The sequence below is a fragment of the Anolis sagrei genome, chromosome 6 (genome assembly GCF_037176765.1).
Source record: "Anolis sagrei isolate rAnoSag1 chromosome 6, rAnoSag1.mat, whole genome shotgun sequence".
NCBI lineage: Eukaryota > Metazoa > Chordata > Lepidosauria > Squamata > Dactyloidae > Anolis > Anolis sagrei.
The window spans coordinates 15,807,625-15,830,383 of NC_090026.1; the positions used below are offsets into that span (position 1 = coordinate 15,807,625).

The 22,759-nt window shown below is 43.3% G+C and overlaps 1 protein-coding gene across 1 annotated transcript; it reads left to right on the forward strand.

Moving 5' to 3' along the window:
- Nucleotides 1-3,527: 3,527 nt before the first annotated feature.
- On the forward strand, nt 3,528-22,725 carry LOC132779356 (carbonic anhydrase 4-like). The gene is made up of 10 exons (XM_067469819.1): nt 3,528-3,835; nt 9,119-9,209; nt 9,548-9,577; nt 12,395-12,559; nt 13,953-14,101; nt 15,008-15,097; nt 15,658-15,742; nt 17,720-17,883; nt 18,040-18,283; nt 22,563-22,725. The coding sequence occupies exons 2-9, from the start codon at nt 9,134-9,136 to the stop codon at nt 18,250-18,252; spliced, it is 972 nt and encodes a 323-aa protein (XP_067325920.1). The 5' UTR covers nt 3,528-3,835; nt 9,119-9,133; the 3' UTR covers nt 18,253-18,283; nt 22,563-22,725.
- The last annotated feature ends 34 nt before the right edge of the window (nt 22,726-22,759 follow it).

Genomic DNA, 22,759 nt, shown 5'->3' on the forward strand with positions numbered 1-22,759 from the left:
TACGTCCCTCCAGTTCAAACTGGAAACAAGGAAAGATAAAAGACTAATTCTAGATAGTCAGAGAAAAAGGTGTGGAAGATTGAGAAGCAGGAGAAAGTTGGTCTAAAAAAAACCCAACTTTCCCAAGCCGGCTTCTGTTCATGCCCTCTGGGATAAACAATGGAAGATAAAGGATTAAATCCAGATTATGAGAAAGGTGGTGTGAAGGGAGCGGATAGAAAGCTGGTTGGCCTGCTTGCCGCTGCTTGTCCCAACCAGTTCTTCTGAAATCGGCAATAAAAAAAGAAGTTTGTAATGATGACAAAACACACGTAGAGAGGAAGCACGTCGGCTTGTCCTGGACAACATATCCTTCGACAGTTCTGTTTTTTGCAAAGCGAGGTTCCAATTAATCTTGCGCCGTGCCACTTTTTCAGCAGCTTTCAAAATATCCTGCTTTCTCTCCAGTCTTTCCACTTCTTTCCTTCCTTGGCAGCTTCCTTCAATTGCTGCAAACAGAGCATAAAGCACAGAAGGGAGTTTGCACTCAGCAGTGAGAAAGGGACAAGTGCTTGCCGTTCCCAGTAGACCAGTGTTTCTTGACCTGGGGGTCATAACCCCCGGGGAGGGTCACAAGGGGCTTTCAGGGGTGTCACCAAAGACCATCAGAAAACATATTTCTGATGGTCTTAAGAACCCCTTTGGCAGAGAAGGCTGAAGATCTCTCCACCTGTCCTTCTCTTCCTTTTTGAAAACAGAAGGCAAATCTTCCCACTAAAAGCCCTCTTCTGCTGAGATTGGCTGACCTCTCAGTCAAGGGGAGGGTGTTTCTGAGACTCCAAGCAGCAACGGGAAAGAAGGCATGCTCAACGCATAGCAGCGTGGTGCGCATGTACAGGCGAGGGAGAGCACACGAGGCTGGAGGGAGGCTCGTGCCAACAAGTCCCTTTAAGGCAGGAGAGTTCTGTGTGGAAAGTTTGGCCCAATTCTATCGTTGGTGTGGTTCAGAATTCTCTTTGATTGAAGGTGAACTATAAATCCCAGTAACTACAACTCCCAAATGTCAAGGTCTATTTTCCACAAACTTCCCCAGTGTTTACATTTGGTCATATTGAGTATCCGTGCCAAATTTGGTCCAGATCCATCATTGTTTGAATCCACAGTGCTCTCTGGATGTATGTGAACTACAACTCCAACTACAATGCCCACCACACCCTTCCAGTATTTTCTATTGGTCATGGGAGTTCTGTGTGCCAAGTTTGATTCAACTCCATTGTTGGGCACCACAACTGAAGAGAGATATTGTCAAGCTGGAATGTGTCCAGAGGAAGGCGACTAAAATGATCAAGGGTCTGGAGAACAAGCCCTATGAGGAGCAGCTTAAAGAGCTGGGTAAGTTTAGCCTGAAGAAGAGAAGGCTGAGAGGAGACATGATAGCCATGTATAAATATGTGAGAGGAAGTCATAGGGAAGCAAGCTTGTTTTCTGCTGCCCTGCAGACAAGGACACGGAGCAATGGCTTCAAACGACAAGAAAGGAGATTCCATCTGAACATTAGGAAGAACTTCTTGACTGTGAAAGCCGTTCAGCAGTGGAACTCTCTGCCCCAGAGTGTGGTGGAGGCTCCTTCTTTGGAAGAGTTTAAACAAAGGCTGGATGGCCATCTTTCGGGGGTGCTTTGAATGCCATTTTCCTGCTTCTTGGCAGGGGGTTGGACTGGATGGCCCATCAGGTCTCTTCCAACTCTATGATTCTATGATGGAATTCAGAATACTCTTTGATTGTAGGTGGACTATAAATCTCTGCAACTACAACTCCCAAATGAAGAAATCACACACACATCCAAATTTGGGGTGTATCAGATATTTGTGCCAAATTTAATCTGGTGAATGAAAATACATCCTGCATATCAGATATTTAACATTACGATTCCGAACAGTAGCAAATTACAGTTATGAAGTAGCAACGAAAATAGTGTTATGGTTGGGGATCACCACAACATGAGGAACTGTATCAAGGGGTCGCAGCATTAGGAAAGTTGAGACACACTGCAGTAGACTCAGGCAAAAGAAAACTCCTGCTGCCTCTCCTAGCTTGTGTTCTTCCTCAATAATATCTTCTGCCTGCCACCTTGGTTGGGTCTACACTGCCATATAATCCAGTTTCTGAATCTAACTATAAAATCTCATTGGGGGACTTAGAGATTCCTAGAGAGCTATTCCTTCTAGAAATCACTAGATCCTCCAGCATGATGGGAGGAAGTTAACCATACGATCACATTGGAGGTCCTAAAGATACCCAGGGAGAACATTTTAAATCAAATCCGCAAATAATCAAATTTGTGCAAGTCTAAATCACGGATGAGGAGGGATGCCTGTAGTTGTTCTAGGTTACTAGTAGAAGACTGGAGTTTAGAGCAGGCATGGGTAAACTTTGGCCCTCCAGGTGTTTAGGACTTCAACTCCCACAATTCCTAACAGCCTACCAGCTGTTAGGAATTATAGGAGTTGGAGTCCAAAACACTGGGAGGACCGAAGTTTGCCCATGCCTGGTTTAGAGTGACATAGGGTGCAACTACACTGTAGAATTAATGCAGTTTGACACCACTTTTAACTGCATTGGCTCAATTCTAAGCAATCTGGGGTGTTGTCTTTTGGTGAAACACAGCACTCTTTGATGTAGAAGGCTAAAGGTTCAGTAAAACTATAAGTTTTGTAGCTTTCTTTGCCATGATTTCCAGGTGTTTTTGGACTTCAACTCCCAAAATTCCTAACAGCCTTGGGCCCCTTCCTTTTCCCTCCCTTGTGGTTAAAGTGGTGTCAAAGTGCATCAATTATACAGTGTAGATGTAAAGGTTTGGATTGCAGACCACTCCTTCATCCTCTAAAACAGGCATGGGCAAACTTCAACCCTCCAGGTGTTTTGGACTTCAACTCCCACAACTCCTAACAGCCTCGGGCCTTTTCCTTTTCCCTTCCTTGTGGTTAAAGTGGTGTCAAAGTATATAAATTCTACAGTGTAGATGTAAAGGTTTGGATTGTTGTCCACTCCTTCATCCTCTAAAACTGGCATGAGCAAACTTCGACCCTCCAGGTGTTTTGGACTTCAACTCCCACAACTCCTAACAGCCTCAGCTCCTTTTCTTTCCCCTCCCTTGTGGTTAAAGTGATGTCAAAGTGCATCAATTCTACAGTGTGGATGTAAAGGTTTGGATTGCAGAGCACTCCTTCATCCTCTAAAACTGACATGAGCAAACTTTGACCCTCCAGGTGTTCTGGACTTCAACTCGCACAATTCCTAACAGCCGGTAGGCTGTTAGGAATTGTGCGAGTTGAAGTCCAAAACACCTGAAGGGTCAAAGTTTGCCCATACCTGCTCTAAAAGGTAAGCAAGCACCTTGTAGAAGTTAAGAAACTACTTTTTCCAAAGGGAGCATGATCTAGTAGTTAGACCAGTGCCTGTCTTCTGGGTGGGCAAGAAGCTACCTTTGAGAAACTGGAACGTGCCCTTTGTCGTGTTGAAAGGCGTGATCATTTCCTAAATTGTGTAACTTGCTTGCTCACATCCCTTGTTCACCAACTCTCTTCTCTCCGCAGGAATGGTGCTGAACCCATGGAACTGTCAGGAGCCTGGCTAACTTTCTCCAGCTTGCCTCCCTGCCTGCATCTTCTCCTTCCCTCCTCCTTCCTTGTAATCTACTACCCTCCCTTTCTCGGTAATTCCACCCGCCCCAGTAGCAGACTGGGCGGTGACCTTAATGCATATATATGTATATTTGTAAAAGAAGCTGGATGCTCTCTTACCACCTCTGGTATCACCTTGTCCAGCAGGAGGGAAACAGATAGCCACTTGGCAGGTAAGTGAGCCTCCTTGGAGTTGGGGGGACAAATGGAGGGGTGTTTGGGTGAATGGACTGGTCCCCTCCAGGGGCCACCACTAAAAGACCCCCAATAGAAGCAAACAGGTTCATTTGGAAAAGATAAATTAGTTTCACATAAGTATTTCTTAACAGTGGTTTGTTTCTGGACATCCGATGGATACAGAAACAGAGCATCCAAACAGACAATGCAAACAAAGCATTTATCTGTGATTAAACAAAACTTTTTGTAAGTTTTGAGCAGCGTTTATCAACCTTCCTAATACCTAATACAGTTCCTCATGTTGTGGCGACATTATTTTCATTGCTGCTTCATAACTGTAGTTTTGCTACTGTTATGAATTGATATGCAGGATGTATTTTCATTCACTGGACCAAATTTGGCACAAATATCCCATACGCTCATATTTGAATACTGGTAGAGTTGCGGGGGGGGGATCGATTTTGCCATTTGGGAGTTGTAGTTGCTGGGATTTATAGTTCACCTACAATCAAAGAGTATTCTAAACTCCACCAATGATGGAATTGAATCAAACCTGACACACAGAACTTCCATGACCAACAGAAAATACTGGAAGGGTTTGGTGAGCACTGACCTTGAATTTTGGAGTTGTAGTTCACTTACACCCAGAGAGCACTGTGGATTCAAACAACGATGGATCTGGACCAAACTTGGCACGAATACTCAATATGCCCAAATGTGAACACTAATGGAGTTTAGGGGAAATAGACCTTGACATTTGGGAGTTGTAGTTGCTGGGATTTATGGTTCAACTACAACCAAAGAGCATTCTGAACCCCACCAATGAGACAATTGGGCCAACACAGAACCCACACAGAACCCCCATGACCAACATAAAATACTGTGCTTTCTTATGTTCTTGGCCACCCCTCTGATACCCGCTCGAGACTTCCCCAGGGGTCTCAACCCCCAGGTTGGGAAACACTCGTTTAGAGGCTTTTAATTAGAAACTTAATCCCTCCAGTATTCTTCCTGTGTCCTTTTCATAAAAGCTATCAGAAAACCCGATGCCTCTGTCTGGAGATAAGGAGAACATCAAGAAGATGTTCCATCTCTTGTCTGGATCTATACTGACATATGATGCAGTTTGAAATACTGACCATACAATGTAGGATCAAACTGAATTAATTATCTGGCACTGTAGATTGAGCCTCTGTTGTTAGTTCTTAGTATCTAGTGTTCACAGGTAGACTGTCTCTCAGCAGGGATGATGTATTTGGTTTTCATGGGTAGCAGGTATTGGGGGACATTTTCTTAAGAAATTTGTCTTATCTGTGTTTGAATGTGTTGATGCTGATGACTATCCCATCTGATACATATAATTATTCCTAGGCTTATTGATATTTATGTAATTTGTGTTTAATGCAATATGTTAATGTATTGTCGAAGACTTTCCTGGCCAGAATCACCGAGTTGCTGTAGATTTTTCTGGCTGTATGGTCATGGCCATACAGCCTGAAAAACTTACAGCAACATGTATTGTCAAAGGCTTTCATGGCTGGAATCACTGGGTTGTTGTAGGTTTTTTGGGGCTATATGGCCATGGTCTAGAGGCATTCTCTCCTGATGTTTCGCCTGCATCTATGGCAAGCATTCTCACCTCACTACCTCTGAGGATGCTTGCCATAGATGCAGGCGAAATGTAAGGAGAGAATGCCTCTAGACCATGGCCATATAGCCCGATAACACCTACAACAACCCAGTTACAGCAACATGTTGATGTATTGTTTATATGTTGGGATGGGAGATGATGGTTATCTGTATTATATAGTTTTTATATTTTTGGCTGCTTGTAATTCCATCCGTGGGAGAAAAGCAGGATAAAAATAAACAAACAACAACAACAACAATTCCTCACGTTTAGTGTTGTTGTGAATAGCAGTAACATTCAGAAGAACTATCATTGTTTCCACTTGTTGAGCTTAGCTTTCAGCTCATTTTGAGGTTACTGAAAGGATTTGAGGAGGGTTTTTTGCTTTCTTTTAAGACTGCTGGGTTCTACAGTTGTAGAACTGTAGTGTTGTAGAACTGTAGTGCTGCATCAACAGGACATTGAACCCTCAACTTAAGAATGCAGAACATAATACATTTGGGAAATCTGATGGGAGGCCAGTCTCTAGTTCATTTCTTCTGCTACACACCTTGAAATCTAAGCTTGAAAATGTAGTTCCTTGGACTACAAATCCCAGAATGATCCAACGACTATAGTTACTGGCCTGAAGACCCTGGAAGACAAAGTCATCGTCCCTCTACGAAAAGGACAACTGTTCCAATTGCCTTTTGAACTACAGTAGAGTCTTGCTTCTCCAACAGAAATGGGCCGGCAGAACATTGGATAAGCGGAAATGTTGGATAATAAGCAAGAATTACATTCTGATTTTACATATTAAGCACCAAAACATCATATTTTACAACAAATCGACAGAAAAAGCAGTTCAATACATGGTAACGTTATGTAGTAATTACTGTATTTGTGAATTTAGCACCAAAATATTGCAATGTATTGAAACAGCTGTCAATTCGGGCAGGAGGTAGTGTTGGATAATACAGAACACTGGATGAGCGAAGGTTGGATAAGCGAGATTCTACTGTATATATGAAATAGATACTGAGTTGTGATTATTCCTGCACAGGAGTAGACACAAGAAAATAGAATAGATGACCATTTTCAACAATCTACATTTGCCCTTTTTTTGCTATGTTTGTATGCACATTCCTCACTGCAGCAACTTCTCATAGTTTCCCTTCATCTCTACACAGAAGGAAAAACTATGTCCATGCAATAATTTGCACATAATGTGTGATTCGTGCATTTGCTCCAACACAGAAAATTTAACACTTGCACTAGCCTTTTAGAACTGTTTTGTCACACTGAAATCCCTTTCCTTCTTCTCATTTGGATACAAAACTATAGCTGGATCTAACAGAGAACACTTTATATACCTTTGGCATGCCAAATATCATACACTACAATTGTCCCAATTGTGAATCACAATCGCAATTTCATTCCCTGTCCTTCAATTTTTTCAGCTGCTTTTAAGTTGTCCCAGTTTGTATTTCCCCCTTTCCTCTCATTCTCCTCACCTTATTTCAACTGCTGAAAAATTAAAATAATACTTTACATTTAATTAATTCAGCAGAAGGAGGGGAGAGGAGAGGAGGGAATTTTTCTCTTCTCAGTTGGCTCAAGCAAAAGCATAATGATGCAGTCTCTCCTTTTCTTCCATTGTGACCACACTTACATGGTTTCATGGGTACTGGGTTTCAATTGCAAAATGTTCAAAGATACGACGGAAAGGTATAACACTGCCATAATGCAGTTAGATAATATTATGTAACAAAATCTGGGGGGGGGGTCTGTTCCTGGATTGAAAGTTTTATTTCCTGATTAATTGTGTAGTACTTACTTCTAAAGTAGTTGTTATTCTCCAGAAACTTTATTTTTGAGGCTGTCACAAACTATGTTGAATTGGTTGAGACTTTATGAGATATTCATTTGAAAAATTATAGCAAAATGTGCTGCAGGATGTCCTGAAAATACAAAGTTTTTGCAGTTTAATAAATTTTTTCCGTGTTTTCATGAAAGAACCAATTAGGAAATCACATTCATAATCCAGAAACAAAAAACGTGTTACATAGACTGAATTTAATCGATTTAGAGATATGGGGACTGTCTAGATCAGGCATGGGCTAACTTTCTAACTTGGAGGTTGCATGCTAGCACGTCCTGTGAAGAAGACTGGCTGCCCAGTGATGGAAGGAAGGAAGGGAAGGAGGAAAGAAAAAGAGAAGGAAGGATGAAAGGGAGGAAAGGAAGGATGGAAGGAGAAAGAGGGAGAGAGGTAAGGAGGGAGGAAAGAGGGGAGGGAAGGATGGCAGGAGAAAGAGGGAGAGAGGTAAGGATGGAGGAAAAAGCTAAGGAAGGAAGGATGAAAGGGAGGAAAGGAAGGATGGAAGGAGATATAAGTGAAGGAGGGAAGGAGGAGGGAAGGAAGGAAGGACAAAAGAGAGGAAGGGAAGTATGGAAGGAGAAAGAGAGGGGGGGGGGAGGAAAGGAGGAAGCAAGGCCGAAAGAGTGGAAGGGAAGGATGGAAAGAGAAAGAGGGAAGGAAGGAAGGGGGGGAGGTAAGAAAGAAAGAAAGAGAGAAGGATGGAAAGACGGAAGGAAGGAAGGAAGGAAGGACAAAAGGGTGGGAGGAAAGGAAAAGGGAGGAGGAAGGAAAAAGAGAAGGGAGGGAGGGAGAAAAGGAGGAAGAGAAGGATGGGAGAAAGAAAGGGAAAGAGGAAGGAAAGAGAAGGAAGGAAGGAAGGAAGGAAGGAAGGAAAAACAAAAGGGTGGGAGGAAAGGAAAAGGGAGGAGGAAGAAAAAAGAGAAGGGAGGGAGGGAGAAAAGGGGGAAGAGAAGGATGGGAGAAAGAAAGGGAAAGAGGAAGGAAAGAGAAGGAAGGACAAAAGGATGGAAGGGAATGGAGGGAGGGAGAAAGAGGGAGGGAGAAAGAGGGAAGGAGGAAGGAGAAAAGCATGGAAGGATAGGATGGTGAGAGAGAGGAGAGTCTGAGAAAGGAGCCCAAAGGGCTGCATCCGGCCCCCAGGACTGGGTTTGCTCATACCTGGTCTAGATGCTGTTATACATAAACATCAAAAAAATCTAATAAGATTCTTCTTCTGCATTTGAAGCCTTACCAACTCATTCTGGTGTAGTGAATCTATCTCGAAGACTGCCCAGTAATTTGTTTTCGTTGTGATCACTCCAATTGCTCTTCATTTCAAGGTGTACCAGAGTTTATCTCTCTTTTGCAGACTTTAAGATGACCTGTCCAATTGACTAACTTTTGTCAGCCAGAGATTAACCTTTGACCTGAGCACACATTGTATTTCTATGTATGCCTTGCTATATTGTGGGCTACCAGACTCACACCCACCGATATGTTTAGCATACATTCATGTTGTCATTCCACCTGCCTTGTGAACATCTGAGCTGTCCAAATGACAGAAAACTGAATTCTTTGCTCAAAAGATGGCAGGTTTCTACATCTCATGGTTGCCAAAGAAAATATGCTAAAACCACCTTAAAGAGTAAAAATAGAGATGCCATATGTTGACCGTGTGATCTAGTCATCCTTCTTCCCTCTGCAACCAACATTGCCAAATAGGAACTGGTAAATTCCCTGGATTTCTATCTACTCATGCTTACTTAGGAACTGTACTTAATTTGTTTTATTATATACTTTTCTTCATAGCTCTCACAACACACAATGGCTTCTGTCTGGGTGCGAGCAGTTCTTACGGTGGTCCTTTTGCTCTTGGGAGGACACTACTCCAGTTCTGCAGGTAACACTTTTGCATCTCCTTCCACACCTGGGAAATATCAATTTTTTTGCTATGGGACGGGGAGGGGGAAAGTTGAATTCCTTGTTGATGGAATCAATTTCTACCATTGTGTGACTACACTGTGAATTACTGCAGTTTCACTCCACTTTAACTGTCATGATTCAGTGCTATAGAATCATGAGAGTTTAGTGAGACTAAAGATTTTGTAAAGCTATAACTTTCCTGTCACTGAGCATGACAGTTAAAGTAGTGTCAAACTGTATTGATTCCACAGTATAGGTTCATGTTTGGACTTCTTTTAGCTAAGTTTATACCTTCTCTGTTTATTTCCTTTATAGATTCCTGGTGCTACAATGAAGCACACTGTGGTAAGAAACAAAATAGCTGCCATTCTCTTTGCTCCCTAAAATCTGAAGAAAATAGGCCTGGGTAACAAGGCAAAAATTTGGTTTTGTAATCGTTTTGTAATTGGGGTGTTTTTTTGTTTCGTTATTTAAAATAATTACAAAATTTTCCCCCAAAAAAGTTCGGTATTTACGAAATTTCGTAAATATTTACAAAACATTTTGTAAAGATGGCGCCCTTTTTTTCCAATATTTTTAAAATATTTTTTAAATTTAATTATTAATTTAGTAGAATAGGGAGGAGAAATTAAAATTATTATTATTAAATTTAAATTATTATTAAGGAGGGAAGGCAGGCACTCACTCTGGCGGGCCCTCTCGCTCGCTCGCCGCTCGTTCGCCCCTCTCGCTCGCCGCTTGTGGGGTTCAGAACGCTCTTTGATTGCAGGTGAACCATAAATCCCCGTAACTAAAACTCCCAAATGTCAAGGTCTATTTCCCGCAAACTCCATCTGTGTTCATATTTGGGTGTATATTGAGTGCTTTTGCCAAGTGTGGTCCAGATCCATCATTGTTTGAGTCCCTCTCGCTCTCCACTCGCCCGCCCCTCTCGCTCTCTGCTCACTCGCCCCTCTCGCTCTCCGCTCGCCCGCCCCTCTCGCTCTCCGCTCTCTCGCCCCTCTCGCTCGGTTCGCCGCTCTCTCGCCCCTCTCGCTCGGCTCGCCCCTCTCGTTCGGCTCGCCGCTCTCTCGCCCCTCTCGCTCTCCGCTCTCTCGCCCCTCTCGCTCGCCGCTCTCTCGCCCCTCTCGCTCTCCGCTCTCTCGCCCCTCTCGCTCGCCGCTCTCTCGCCCCTCTCGCTCGGCTCGCCGCTCTCTCGCCCCTCTCGCTCGCCGCTCTCTCGCCCCTCTCGCTCGGCTCGCTGCTCTCTCGCCCCTCTCGCTGGCCAAGTGTGGTCCAGATCCATCATTGTTTGAGTCTGTAGTGGTCTCTGGATGTAGGGGAACTACAACTCCAAAACTGAAGGTCAATGGCCCACCAAGCCCTTCCCTGACAGATGGCCATCCAGCCTCTGTTTCAAAGAGTCTCCACCGCACTCCCTCTGGGGCAGAGAGTTTCACAGCTGAATGGCTCTCACCGTCGCCGCTCGCTCGCCCCTCTCGCTCGCCCTCTCCCTCGCTTGCTCAGCCGGCAGAGCTCCCAGCAAGCATCAGCAGGCGGCCATCTTACGTATTTCCGAAATGGACGGAAATACAAAATTTTTTGGCGCCTGCCGTTTCGATATTTAAAAACACTTCCAGGTTAAAAAAAAGTTTTGTTATCGTTTCGTAATTAAAAAAATAACGAATTTTTAACGAATTAACGAATTAACGAAACGAATAGCCCAGCCCTAGAAGAAAACCTTATTCTTTAGAGCAGGCATGGGAAACTCGGGGGCCACATGTCTTTCTAACTCGGGGGCCACATGTCGGGCAGAGCGGGGTGGGCAGGCCGGAAGGGCAGGGGTTCTCCCCAAGCCCCCTCCCTACCCTTTCCTCCCCTTCCTCTTCTCTTTCGGAGGCAGAAAGTGAAGGAAAGATGGGAAACGTTTGGATCCCAAAAGGGTTGGCCTTGGTCAGGATGAGATGGTGGTCGGGAGAGAAAAAGTGTATTAATTAGATGCTGTATTGTCTATTTCTGATATAGAATCCTAGAGCTAGAAGAGACCCCCAATGGCCATCCAGTCCAACCCCCAGCCATGTGGGAAGGCACAATCAAAGCACTCCCGATAGACCAGCATTTCTCAACCTGGTGGTCAGGACCACGGGGGGGGGGGGGGGTCGCAAGGGGGGTTGCAGAGGGGTCACCAAAGACTATCAGAAATCACAGTATTTTCTGTTGGTCATGGGGGTTCTATGTGGGAAGTTTGGCCCAATTCTATCACTGGGGTTCAGAATGCTCTTTGATTGTAGGTGAACTATAAATCCCAGCAACTACAACTCCCAAATGTCAAGGCCTATTTTCCCCAAACTCCACCAGTGTTCACAATTGGGAATAAAAAGGACACAGGAAGAATATGGGAAAAACCTCTAAATGAGTGTTTCCCAACCTAGGGGTTGGGACCCCTGGGGAAGTCACAAGGGGGTATCAGAGGGGTCGCCAAGACAATAAGAAAACACAATATTTTATGTTGGTCATGGGGGTTCTGTGTGGGAAGTTTGGTCCAATTCTATCACTGGGGTTCAGAATGCTCTTTGATTGTAGGTGAACTATAAATCCCAGCTACTACAACTTCCAAATGTCAAGGCCTATTTCCCAAAAACTCCACCAGTGTTCACAATTGGGAATATTGAGTATTCATGCCAAGTTTGGTCCAGATCCATCATTGTCTGAGTCCACAGCGCTGTCTGGATGTAGGTGAACTGCAACTCCAAAACTCAAGGTCAATGCCCACCAAACCCTTCCAGTATTTTCTGTTGGTCATGGGAGTTCTGTGTGCCAAGCTTGGTTCAATTCCATCGTTGGCGGAGTTCAGAATTCTCTTTGATGTTAGCTATGGATCCCAGCAACTACAACTCCCAAATGACAAGATCAAAGAAAAGAGGGAAGGAGAAAGGGAGGGAGAAAGTGAGGAAGGAAAAAAAGAATGAAGAAAGGATAAGATGGTGAGACAGAGGAGGTCCTGAGAAAAGAGCCTGGTTAAAAATTAAGATTAGATTAAATGAGAGGGCTATAGATGGAAGTAAGAGTATAACAAGCTTGCATGAGGACTAGAGTCTTGGCAACTCTTTTCTGTTTCTTTATCGAGCACTAATTACTATGCGGGGACCAATCTTGACTCTTTCTCTGCTTTTCCTTGCCAAGGCCCTAACACGTGGATATCGAGCGGTCATTGTGGTGGCAAGAGACAGTCCCCCATCAACATCATTTCACGTGAATCCATCCTTAACTCTAAACTGGGCGCAGTGAACCTCACCGGCTATGAAGACAGCAAAAAACTGCTGGTGATCAAGAACACCGGGAGAACAGGTGACTGTTCCATAAAATAGCTGTGATGACTGATATTAGCTTAAAGCCTTTTCACACTATATAATTATGGCTTTATTGCGCCAGCCTGCTGTCTTGTAATTGCGTTGTTGAAACAAATGGAACTGACTTACTTAGGCAATCCCTCGTAGGCCAAGGATGATGGTCCTCCAAGTGTAGTGTCTTGGCAGTTGGTCTGTAGGTAGCTGTGGAGCCCTATTCTTGATCCGCCTATTCTCCCACAGTGAGGACATCAGTTTCCAGATGGAAGGAGGTGCCAGTCAAGGTTGGCTTGGCATGCCTTCCTCTTGCCATGTTTCTCTCTTTCACCCTATCGTGCCTCTTTGAATTCTGCAGCACTGCTGGTCACAGCTGACTTCCACTTTGAGCACTCGAGGATCAGGGCTTCTTAGTGTCTATACCACAGTTTTTTAGGTTGGCTTTAAACCCATCTTTAAATCTCTTTTCCTGCCACCAACAATTTTCTGTCCCATTCTTGAGTTGAGAGTATAGTAACTTCTTTGGGAGATGGTGATCGGGCATTCGGACAACGTGGCCAGTCCAGTGGAGTTGATGTCATAGGAGCATCACTTCAGTGCTGGTGTTCTTTGCTTCTTCCATCATGCTGACATTTGTTTGCCTGACTTTCCAATACATTTGGAGGATTTTTTGAAGGCAAAACTGTTGGAATCATAAACGTATTCGTATTTCAATGGGTAGTGTGGGCCTGCTTTTGGCTGATGAGATAGGATTGTTGTTGTTGTGTGCTTTCAAGTCATTACAGATTTAGGTTGACCCTGAGCGAGGGCCAAGTAAATGACCTTGGAGGGCCGTATCTGGCCCCGGGGCCTTAGTTTGAGGATCCCTGCTTTAGATAGATAGATAGATAGATAGATAGATAGATAGATAGATAGATAGATTGATTTCTGGGTGTTTGGGATGAGACCCAAGTCTAAATACATAGTAATAATAATAATTTTGAGAACACAGAAATGATGGACCACTCTCACAACCTCAGGACTACACAGAGAAGCCATTCTCTGTTGTTGTTATTGCTGCTGTATGCTTTCAAGTCGTTTCAGATTTAGGTTGACCCTGAGTGAGGGCCAGGTAAATGACCTTAGGGAGCCAGATTTGGCCCTCGGGCCTTAGTCTGAGGACCCCTGTTCTAGGAGTTGAGTGTGAAGTCTGTAGACAGTCCACGTTTCGTAGACATATACAGGGTTGGGAGGACAATAGCTTTATAAACAATCACCTTAGTCTCCCTACGGATGTTGTGGTGTCAAACTGTATTAATTCTATATTGCAGATGCACGCATGGTGGTTTTATTAGAGAAGAATGCTAGAGTTTCCAACAGTTGCAAAAACATATTCCTTCTTTTCTTCTTCCCTGCAGTTGACATAGAACTTGAAGATGGGCTCTCTCTTAGCGGACATGGCCTTCCATCATTATATACAGCTAAATCCTTCCACCTCCATTGGGGAGATGGTGTCTCCAAGCCAGGATCTGAGCACACTATTGACAGTAAACGCTACTCTATGGAGGTGAGGACATATTCTTCTCCTTCCAGGGACTTGGAGCTCCCTCTTTTGAAGCTTGAAATGCCTTCAATGCCTTTCTTGGGATTATTTCTCCCTCTGTAGCTTTCCCTATCCAAACAGTAAATGGAGCTTGGAAATGTTAATTTGGAGACTGGAACTCCCAGCATCCCCCAGCCAAGCATAGTCATTGCCAGTAATATTCAGAGTTATTGGACTCAATCAAACTAATTCAGAGATTGGAATCTTTCACTTTCAGCCTCTCTGAGTACATCTACACTGTAGAATTAATGCAGTTTGACGCTACTGGAACTGCCAGGGCTCAGTGCTATGGAATCTTGGGAGTTGTAGTCTGGTGAAGCATCGGCACCCTTCGACCGAGAAGGCAGCAACTCCCATGATTCTATAGCATTGACCAAGAGCAATTAAATTGGTGTTAAATTGCATGAAGTGTAGACCAGGCATGGACAATTTTTGGCCTTCCAGATGTTTTGGACTTCAACTCCCACAATCCCTACCAGCCTTGGGTCCTTTCCTTTTCCCATTCAGCTGCTTAAGCCACTGAGGCTGTTAGGAATGGTGGGAGTTGAAGTCCAAAACACCTGGAGGACCAAAGTTTGACCATGCCTGGTGTAGATGCACTCTTTTATGAAGTCCCAGAATGTCCAAGCGAGCATGGCTACTGATATAATCCAAATTTTTCAAGCGTTCTTTGCAAAATGCTGCATAACTTGTGGTACAGATTCTATATAGTTTGGGTTAATATAAAGGTTTCCAAGCTAAAGTCTGCTAGATGTGAGAAATGGCCCAAGAAACAAAAGAACCCATGATGACATATTTCCAGCATGTAGTGGTTTTAACATACCCACGAATAGATGCGTGCCAAGCTAATCGTGTTTTTGCCCTCCACAGTTACATATTGTGCACACCAAAAACAACATGAATATATCGGATGCTGTGAAGGACCCAGAAGGCATTGCTGTGCTGGGATTTTTTCTTGAGGTAAGGGAAAGAAAGATCATACCATCTCACAAAATCTATTGTAATATCAGCTTGTACCCATTTTGTGATATTTGGGGGTGCATTGAGGAGCCTCGGTGGTGCAGCGGATTAAACCACTGAGCTGCTGAACTTGCTGACCGAAAGGTTGGCAGTTCGAATCTGGGGAGTGGGGTGAACTCCCACTGTTAGGCCCAGCTTCTGCCTACCTAGCAGTTCAAAAACATGCAAATGTGAGTAGATCAGTAGGTACCACTTCTGTGGGAATCTAATGGTGCTCCATGAACTTGGAACCATCTCTGGACAATGCCGGCTCTTCGGCTTAGTAATTGAGATGTTCACCACCTCTCAGAATTTGACATGACTAGACTTAATGTCAAGGGAAACCTTAACCAAGGGGGTGCATCTATACTGCAGAGTTAATGCAGTTTGACACCACTTTAAACTGTTGTTTAGGGTGGAACCATGACAGTTAGGGGAAAATCAAATAAGATACTGAAGAACTTCTGGGCTCTTTCTTCACTTCTTCTGTGTTACATCTGACCAATGTCTTTTTCCATCAGGGCTCAGAGGCGGCTAAGTCGAAGGGAAAGGCAGCCGAAGCCTGGGAAGAATTTATAAAGAACCTCGATAAAGTCCCTGAAAAAGGTGAGTCTGTTGGCTAAGTCAAGGTTCTGCCCACTCCTGACAAACCATATTCTGCCATTTCTTCATTATAGACTTTAATCAATGTGAAAACAATGCAATTATTATAATTATTCCCTTCCAGATGAACCCCATTTTACAAGAATCCTTGACTTTGCAATAAATTGGTGATAGTTGACCTTAGAATCGTAGAATCATAGAGTTATACGAGACCTCCAGGGCCATCCAGTCACCACCTGCTAAGAAGCAGGAAAATCGCATTCAAAGACTTCCAACAGATGACCATCCAGCCTCTGTTTAAAAACCTCCAAAGAAGGAGCCTTCACCACACTCCAGGAGTCTCTACCACACTCCAGGGCAAAGAGTTCCACTGCTGAACAGTTCTCACAGCTAGGTTCAGGCAGAATCCCCTTTCCTGTAGTTTGAAGCCATTGTTTCGCATCCTAGTCTCCAGGGCAGCAGAAAACAAGCTTGCTCCCTCCTCCCTATGACTTCCTCTCACATATTTATACATGACCCTCATCATGTCTCCCCTCAGCCTTCTCTTCTGCAGGCTAAACATGTCCAGCTCTTTAAGCCGCTCCTCATAAGGATTGTTCTCCAGACCTTTGATCATTTTAGTCACCCTCCTCTGGACACATTCCAGCTTGTCAACATCTCCTTTCAATTGTGGTGCCCAGAATTGGACACAATATTCCAGGTGTGGTCTAACCAAGACAGAATGGAGGAGTAGCATGACTTTCCTGGATCTGGACACTAGATTCCTATTGATGCGGACCAAAATCCCATTTGTTGTTTCTTTGTTTTTTGTTTTTGTTTTTTTGCCGCCGCATGATATTGTTGGCTCTTGTTTAACTTGTTGTCCATGAGGATTCCAATATCTTGTTTATGCCTTAATACTGAACTAGGAGCTATCATTAATCTGTTCATGTATTACTTTTATATACAATAATGTTTTTCCCCTCTGATTGTTATGTATGGGTGTGGAAGGAAATCAGCACATCTGAAATGTGGCGCTAGAGAAATTTTTTATGGATACTATGGGATGCTAAAGAGATAAATGAATAGGGTCGTTGAGCAAATCTCCCCTGAAAATTTGCTAGATACTAAATTGAGGGTCCTTCTACACTGCCCTTTATTCCAGGATCAGATTATCTGCTTTGAACTGGAATATATGAGTCTCCACTGCCAGATAACCTGAGTCCCCTTGGGAAGAGAGGACAGCATATAAATAAACTATTAATAATAACAACAATAATAATATGAAGAAGAAGAAACAGATAATCTGGTATCAGATCCTGGGATCCAGGCCCCTTCCACACAGCTGTGTAAAGTCCACATTGAACTGGATTATATGGCAGTGTGGACTCAGATAATCCGGTTCAAAGCAGATATTGTGGATTATCAACCTTGGGTCCCTTCCACACAGTTGTATAAAATCCCAGATTATCTGCTTTGAACTGGGTTATATGGCAGTGTGGACTCAGATAACCCAGTTCAAATCAGATCTTGTGGATTATCTGCCTTGATATTCTGCGTTATATCGCTGTGTAGAAGGGCCCTGAGGCTCTGTAAAGGGATCTTGTAGCACCTTAGACACTAAGGCCCCTTCTACATTACCATACCATCCAGATTATCAAAGATAACCCACATTATCTACTTTGAACTGGATTACAGGAGTCTACACTGCCATATAATCCGGTTCAAAGAAAATTATCTGGATTTTATATGGCAGTATAGATGGGTTTTTCTATGGGTGAACAGATGGTGACTGGTATATGGTTTATATCTTGTAGCTTGAAAACTAGAGCTGATGGAGGAAAGCGGTGCCATTTTTGGAATCAGCAGGTCAAATATACCCAGAAACAGGGCTAACATTTGTGGCACCAAAATGTGTGTTGGCCAGTGTACTTATTGTTAATGCTAGCTTGAAGTTGGTATACATTTTTACAGTGACCATTTTTCCTTTTCCCTGTGTAGACCAAGATAAAGATCTCAGGAGCACCGTCTCTCTGCTGGACCTTTTGGGCACCACAAACCTTACCACCTATTACCGCTACCGTGGCTCCCTCACTACCCCACAATGCAATGAGGTAGTCATTTGGACCCTCTTTACGGACCCAATCCTGGTGCCACCCAAAGTGGTGAGTAGGGATGGAAAGGGATGGGAAAGTTTCGAGGGGGAGCATTTGGGAATTCAGAGGACCACATACATCCCATGCCTTCCCCATAAACCCAAAGGTTCCTCCCATTTTGCCACTTTCCCTGGTGTGAGTTTCTTTTTCTCTTTCTCTTAATAGGTAGAAGCTTTCCCATCTGAACTGCGTTCAACCGATTCCTCCAGTGGGCCCCCAATAAAGAACAACTTCCGTCCCCAACAGAAACTTGGGGACCGGAAGGTGGAAAGATCGGCTGGTTTGAGGTCCAGCTCTCCTTCCTCACTCATCTCTCAGTCGGCCACATTGCTTCTCTTCCTTTCCATCACTTCTCTGGCCTCCTCCTTACTGTTCTAAAGGTTGGGAGAAGCAGGAACGACATGGAAAGGTGAGCTGGAAAGATCTACAAAAGACTTCAAAGCTAAGCAACCATCTTTCCTGCCCTCTGGAAACTCCTGTTTTGTCTCCATTTACCTATCAGCCCAACAAATCTGGTAGCAGAACGCTAATGGTAGGTGACACTAAAAGAGTGTGAGGTCCATTTTCCAGCAAGAACAGGACTATGGATGAGAAAAAGTTCCAACTTCTTGGCCTGTATTTCGAAAGCGATTGCACTCTGTCAAAACTAGAGCTGAAGTCCAACTTTCTGCTCTAAACTAGTTATGTCTTGAATGACATCCACAATCTTAGGGCTTGTCCACACTGATGAACAAAGTTATACCATAGTATCATAAAATTGGAAGAGATCCCAAGGGCAATGCAGTCCAACCCCAATCTACCATACAGGAACACACAATCAAAGCACCCCTGCCAGATGGCCATACAGCCACTGCTTAAAAGCCCCCAGAAAGGCTCTACCATTGTCCCAGGTCCCTTGGTGACACAGCGGGTTAAACCACTGAGCTGCTGAATTTGCTGATTGGAAGGTTGACGGTTCAAATCTGGGGAGTAGGGTGAGCTCCCACTGTTAACCCCAACTTCTGCCAACCTAGTAGTTAGAAAACATACAAACATAAGTAGATCAATAAGTACCATTTTGGCAGGAACGTAACAGCATTCCATGCAGTCACGCCAGCCACATGACCTTGGAGACGTCTACGGACAATGCCGGCTCTTCAGCTTAGAAATGAAGATGAGCTTCACCACCACCACCCCCCGTCGGAAATGAGTAGACTTAATGTCAGGGGAAACCTTTATCTTTACCTACCATTGTCCCAGGCAGCATATTCCACTGAAGAATAGTCCTTACTGTCAGGAAGCTTTTTCCCCTTGCAATTTAGTCTCTTTTCCTGTAATGTCCAACACCGCATTTTCCTGATCCACATTCCCTGAGCCCTGCAGTGACCCCTTAACATCACACATATCACATTGTGGTAAGATGGCATTATCTGGCCACACATTTCCATTTGGTGAATTCACCTTGCTGTTAGTGAGTGGTCTGTATTTCCAATCCTTTGCATTATTTTCAATCACATGAGTGCTCCACTCCCCCCGCCCCATCATACACACCAATAAGTGTATTTTCTGTTAAGTGGAGTTATACCAATGTTAATACATATGCATGTATTTGCACACCTTCTTTTTTAAAAAAGAAATAAAATTAAAGCCAGGAGGGAGCCACTTCCTGGTGGAAATTATATTATATTATTATATTATATTATATTATATTATATTATATTATATTATATTATATTATATTATATATATTTATCACGGTCAATGAGCAGCACCCAGGTGGGAATGCTCACCACCCACCCTTGACTCTTCCACCCAACTACATAGCAAAGTGATGCCACCTGGATAGATGGCCCACATAACCAAAACATCAGGAATTCTTTAGGAGTAGGAGAAAAGGCAAGTCTTTTTCTTTGTTTTTAAAAAAGGATTAAATCCCAAAAAAAGGCATATCAAATGAGTTGTCACAGGATAAGAGTCCCTTTGAGGTATGATTTTTTTCCTGTAGACAAGTCCGTAGAGATCATAATTGAAAAACAACTACAAGCAATGTGCCCAGCTCATTGCTTGGGCCTAAACGCAAAGATTCTTTCAGCAGGCATTGAGCAACATTTCCAAATCAATGCATCATACCCCAAAACTTACAGATTTCAAAGGTTCAGCTTTCTCAGTACGAAACATTTTAAGGTCTAACCTTCAGAATTAATTTCAGCTCTATTTGTGGCAGAGTTTATATTCCTTGGGACTAGGACCCCGTCTGCACTGCCATATAATGCAGTTTCAGAATGCAAATATACTGCATTTAAGTGTAGACTTATATAACCCAGTTCAACTTGCATTATATGAGTCCACACTGACCAATACAAAGCAATTCAAACTTCATTAAATGACAGTATAGATGGGACCTAGGATCATGTACGTCTGGTGATGATCTTAAAAGGTCCATTCACATATTTATCTAACACAGTGGTTCTCAATCTGTGGGTCCCTAGGTGTTTTGGCCTACAACTCCCAAAAAATCCCAACCACCTTACCAGCTATTAGGATTTCTGGGAGTTGAAGGCCAAAACATCCAGGGACCCACAAGATGAGAACCACTGATCTAACAACAGATCACCATTCCATCCTATTCCATGCCTATCTCACAGTTGCCTACAGCAGTGGTTCTCAACCTGGGGTCCCCAGATGTTTTTGGCCTACAACTCCCAGAAATCCTAACAGCTGGTAAACTAGCTGGGATTTCTGGGAGTTGTAGGCCAAAAACATCTGGGGACCCCAGGTTGAGAACCACTGGCCTACAGCATCAACATCAGGCTGGATCTCTTCCTATCGTGCGATGGACTGAGTAAATAGCAACTTAGTTGGATCTCTTCTTAGTTGGAAAACTGGAGCAAACAATGAACTCTGAACTACCTCATCTTCCCCTTTAATACTGGCATCCGTTTGTTCCTGCTTATTGTTGTGCTTTAATTCTTTAATTGCAGAGCGGATTTCCATAACCTTTGATGACAAAGGCCTATAATTTATTAAGATACGAACTACTCCCCAATGATGCGGGGCAGAGAATTGTTTGTTTGAAAACAGCCCTTACAAAGTGGGAGCTTGAAAGCGTGGGAAGACAAAAGAATGTTATTTACTAATCACTCCTTCGAGACTTTTCTAATGTTACAAATATAGTTTTGACCAGGAGTTGGGAATAAGCTGCGATTTAGTGCCAAACTAGACACTGACATTTGTCACGTACTTTACCCTTGTTTTGTTGTTTTTTTTTTAAAAAATAAACAGCAACTTCAGTGGGAGGAGGCGCTCCCTGCTGGGACCAAGACGAGACAAGAGGCTAAAGTCCTGCATTCCTTGTAATTGGGTCTTAGGTTGGCTCAAATACTACTGCCTCCAGGAACATATATTTTAAAAAGCAACTACAATAGTCTCGCTTATCCGACATAAACAGGCCGGCGGAACATAGGATAAGCAAAAATGTCAGATAATACAGGATCTCCTACTGTTACCTGTTCAACAAAGTGCTAGACACCTAGAATACTGATGGGCTAGAATGGCCCATCAGGCCGTGCCCGGATGCAGAAGAGTATAGTGGAAATCACAGAGGGAAGGAGCAAGGACGGTCCTGCCTCTTTTCCCCCTTTCCTGCCTCCTCGTCTTGCCTTTTTCACCTATTGGGAATGGAGACAGAGTTGAGGAGCACTCCTTTAATTGAAGGGAAAATACTGGAGGAAAACGGGGGAGTTGGATAAGAGTGTTGGATTAGACGGAATGTCGGATAAGCGAAGGTTGGATTAGCGAGACTACTGTACATATGGTTAAATTACATGACAAATGTTGTGTCTACTTTGGTCCTGAAAAGAAGAGGTGTGCAGTGATTATATTGTGTGTCTTTTGTGTGTGTATGTATTTATATGAAGAGAAATAAGCAGTGTTAAATATTTCAGTGAAGGATCACTTAACACTAGTGTAGCTAGTTATATATTTAACCAACTCTTCCTCCAAGGAAATGGTGTATATACCAATGCCTCACAATCAGCCATTGTATTGTGACAATAGTAAGTTATATCAATGGATAATTGACCTAACATCACCCACTATGCATGTAATCTCCATGCTGCTTTTAAGACTCTCACCAACTTCTCTGGAATATTATTTTTTTCCTGAAAGCCTCTGTGGACCCTTTTGCACTACACAATTATAGTGCTATGATTCCACTATAACTCAATGGGATTTGTAGTTAAGGGAAGAGTATGTAGCATTCTCCACTGGAGCCGCGGTGGCACAATAGGGGTGAGCTCCCATCTGTCAGCCACAGCTTTCCGTGTGGGGACATGAGAGAAACTTCCCACAGGATGGTAATACATCCAGGCATCCCCTAGGCAACGTCCTTGCAGACAGCCAATTCTCTCACACCAGAAGCAGCTTGCAATATATTCCCAAGCTGCTTCTGACACAATTAAAAAAACAGACTAGTCGAGTGCCTCACCAGATTACAAATCCTAGGACTGCAAAGGATGCAATCATGGCAGTGAAGGCTGAGTCACAATGCCATGGCTGGTTGTGTAAAAGGGCCTTACAAAACTTTTATATAAGACTGTAGGGATCCCCCCTGCAGCATTTAACATAAAAAAATAACAAGTTTTAAAGAAGAGAATTTCTTGTTATTTTAATTTAATTTGCATATTTCTTGTTATTTTAATTTAATTTAGCCTCCAAAAGGTTCCGGGGCAGATATTTGGCTGACAGATCCAACAAAGCAATCTCTTAGACAAGCAACGTGAGAGGCCATTCTGTTCTATTAGCTCTAGAAGGTTTTAGTCTGTATATAAATATATATTATATGTACATGTATGTGTATAAATAAATAAATAAATAAATAAATAAGAAACAAATTACTTTTGTCAAT

Bases quoted from the DNA above. Each gene is read 5' to 3' on its own strand.
- LOC132779356 (XM_067469819.1), top strand. From the start codon at position 9,134: ATGGCTTCTGTCTGGGTGCGAGCAGTTCTTACGGTGGTCCTTTTGCTC. The intron at 12,560-13,952 runs GTGACTGTTCCA...TCTTCCCTGCAG, and splicing joins CAAGAACACCGGGAGAACAG to TTGACATAGAACTTGAAGAT. The intron at 14,102-15,007 runs GTGAGGACATAT...TGCCCTCCACAG, and splicing joins GTAAACGCTACTCTATGGAG to TTACATATTGTGCACACCAA.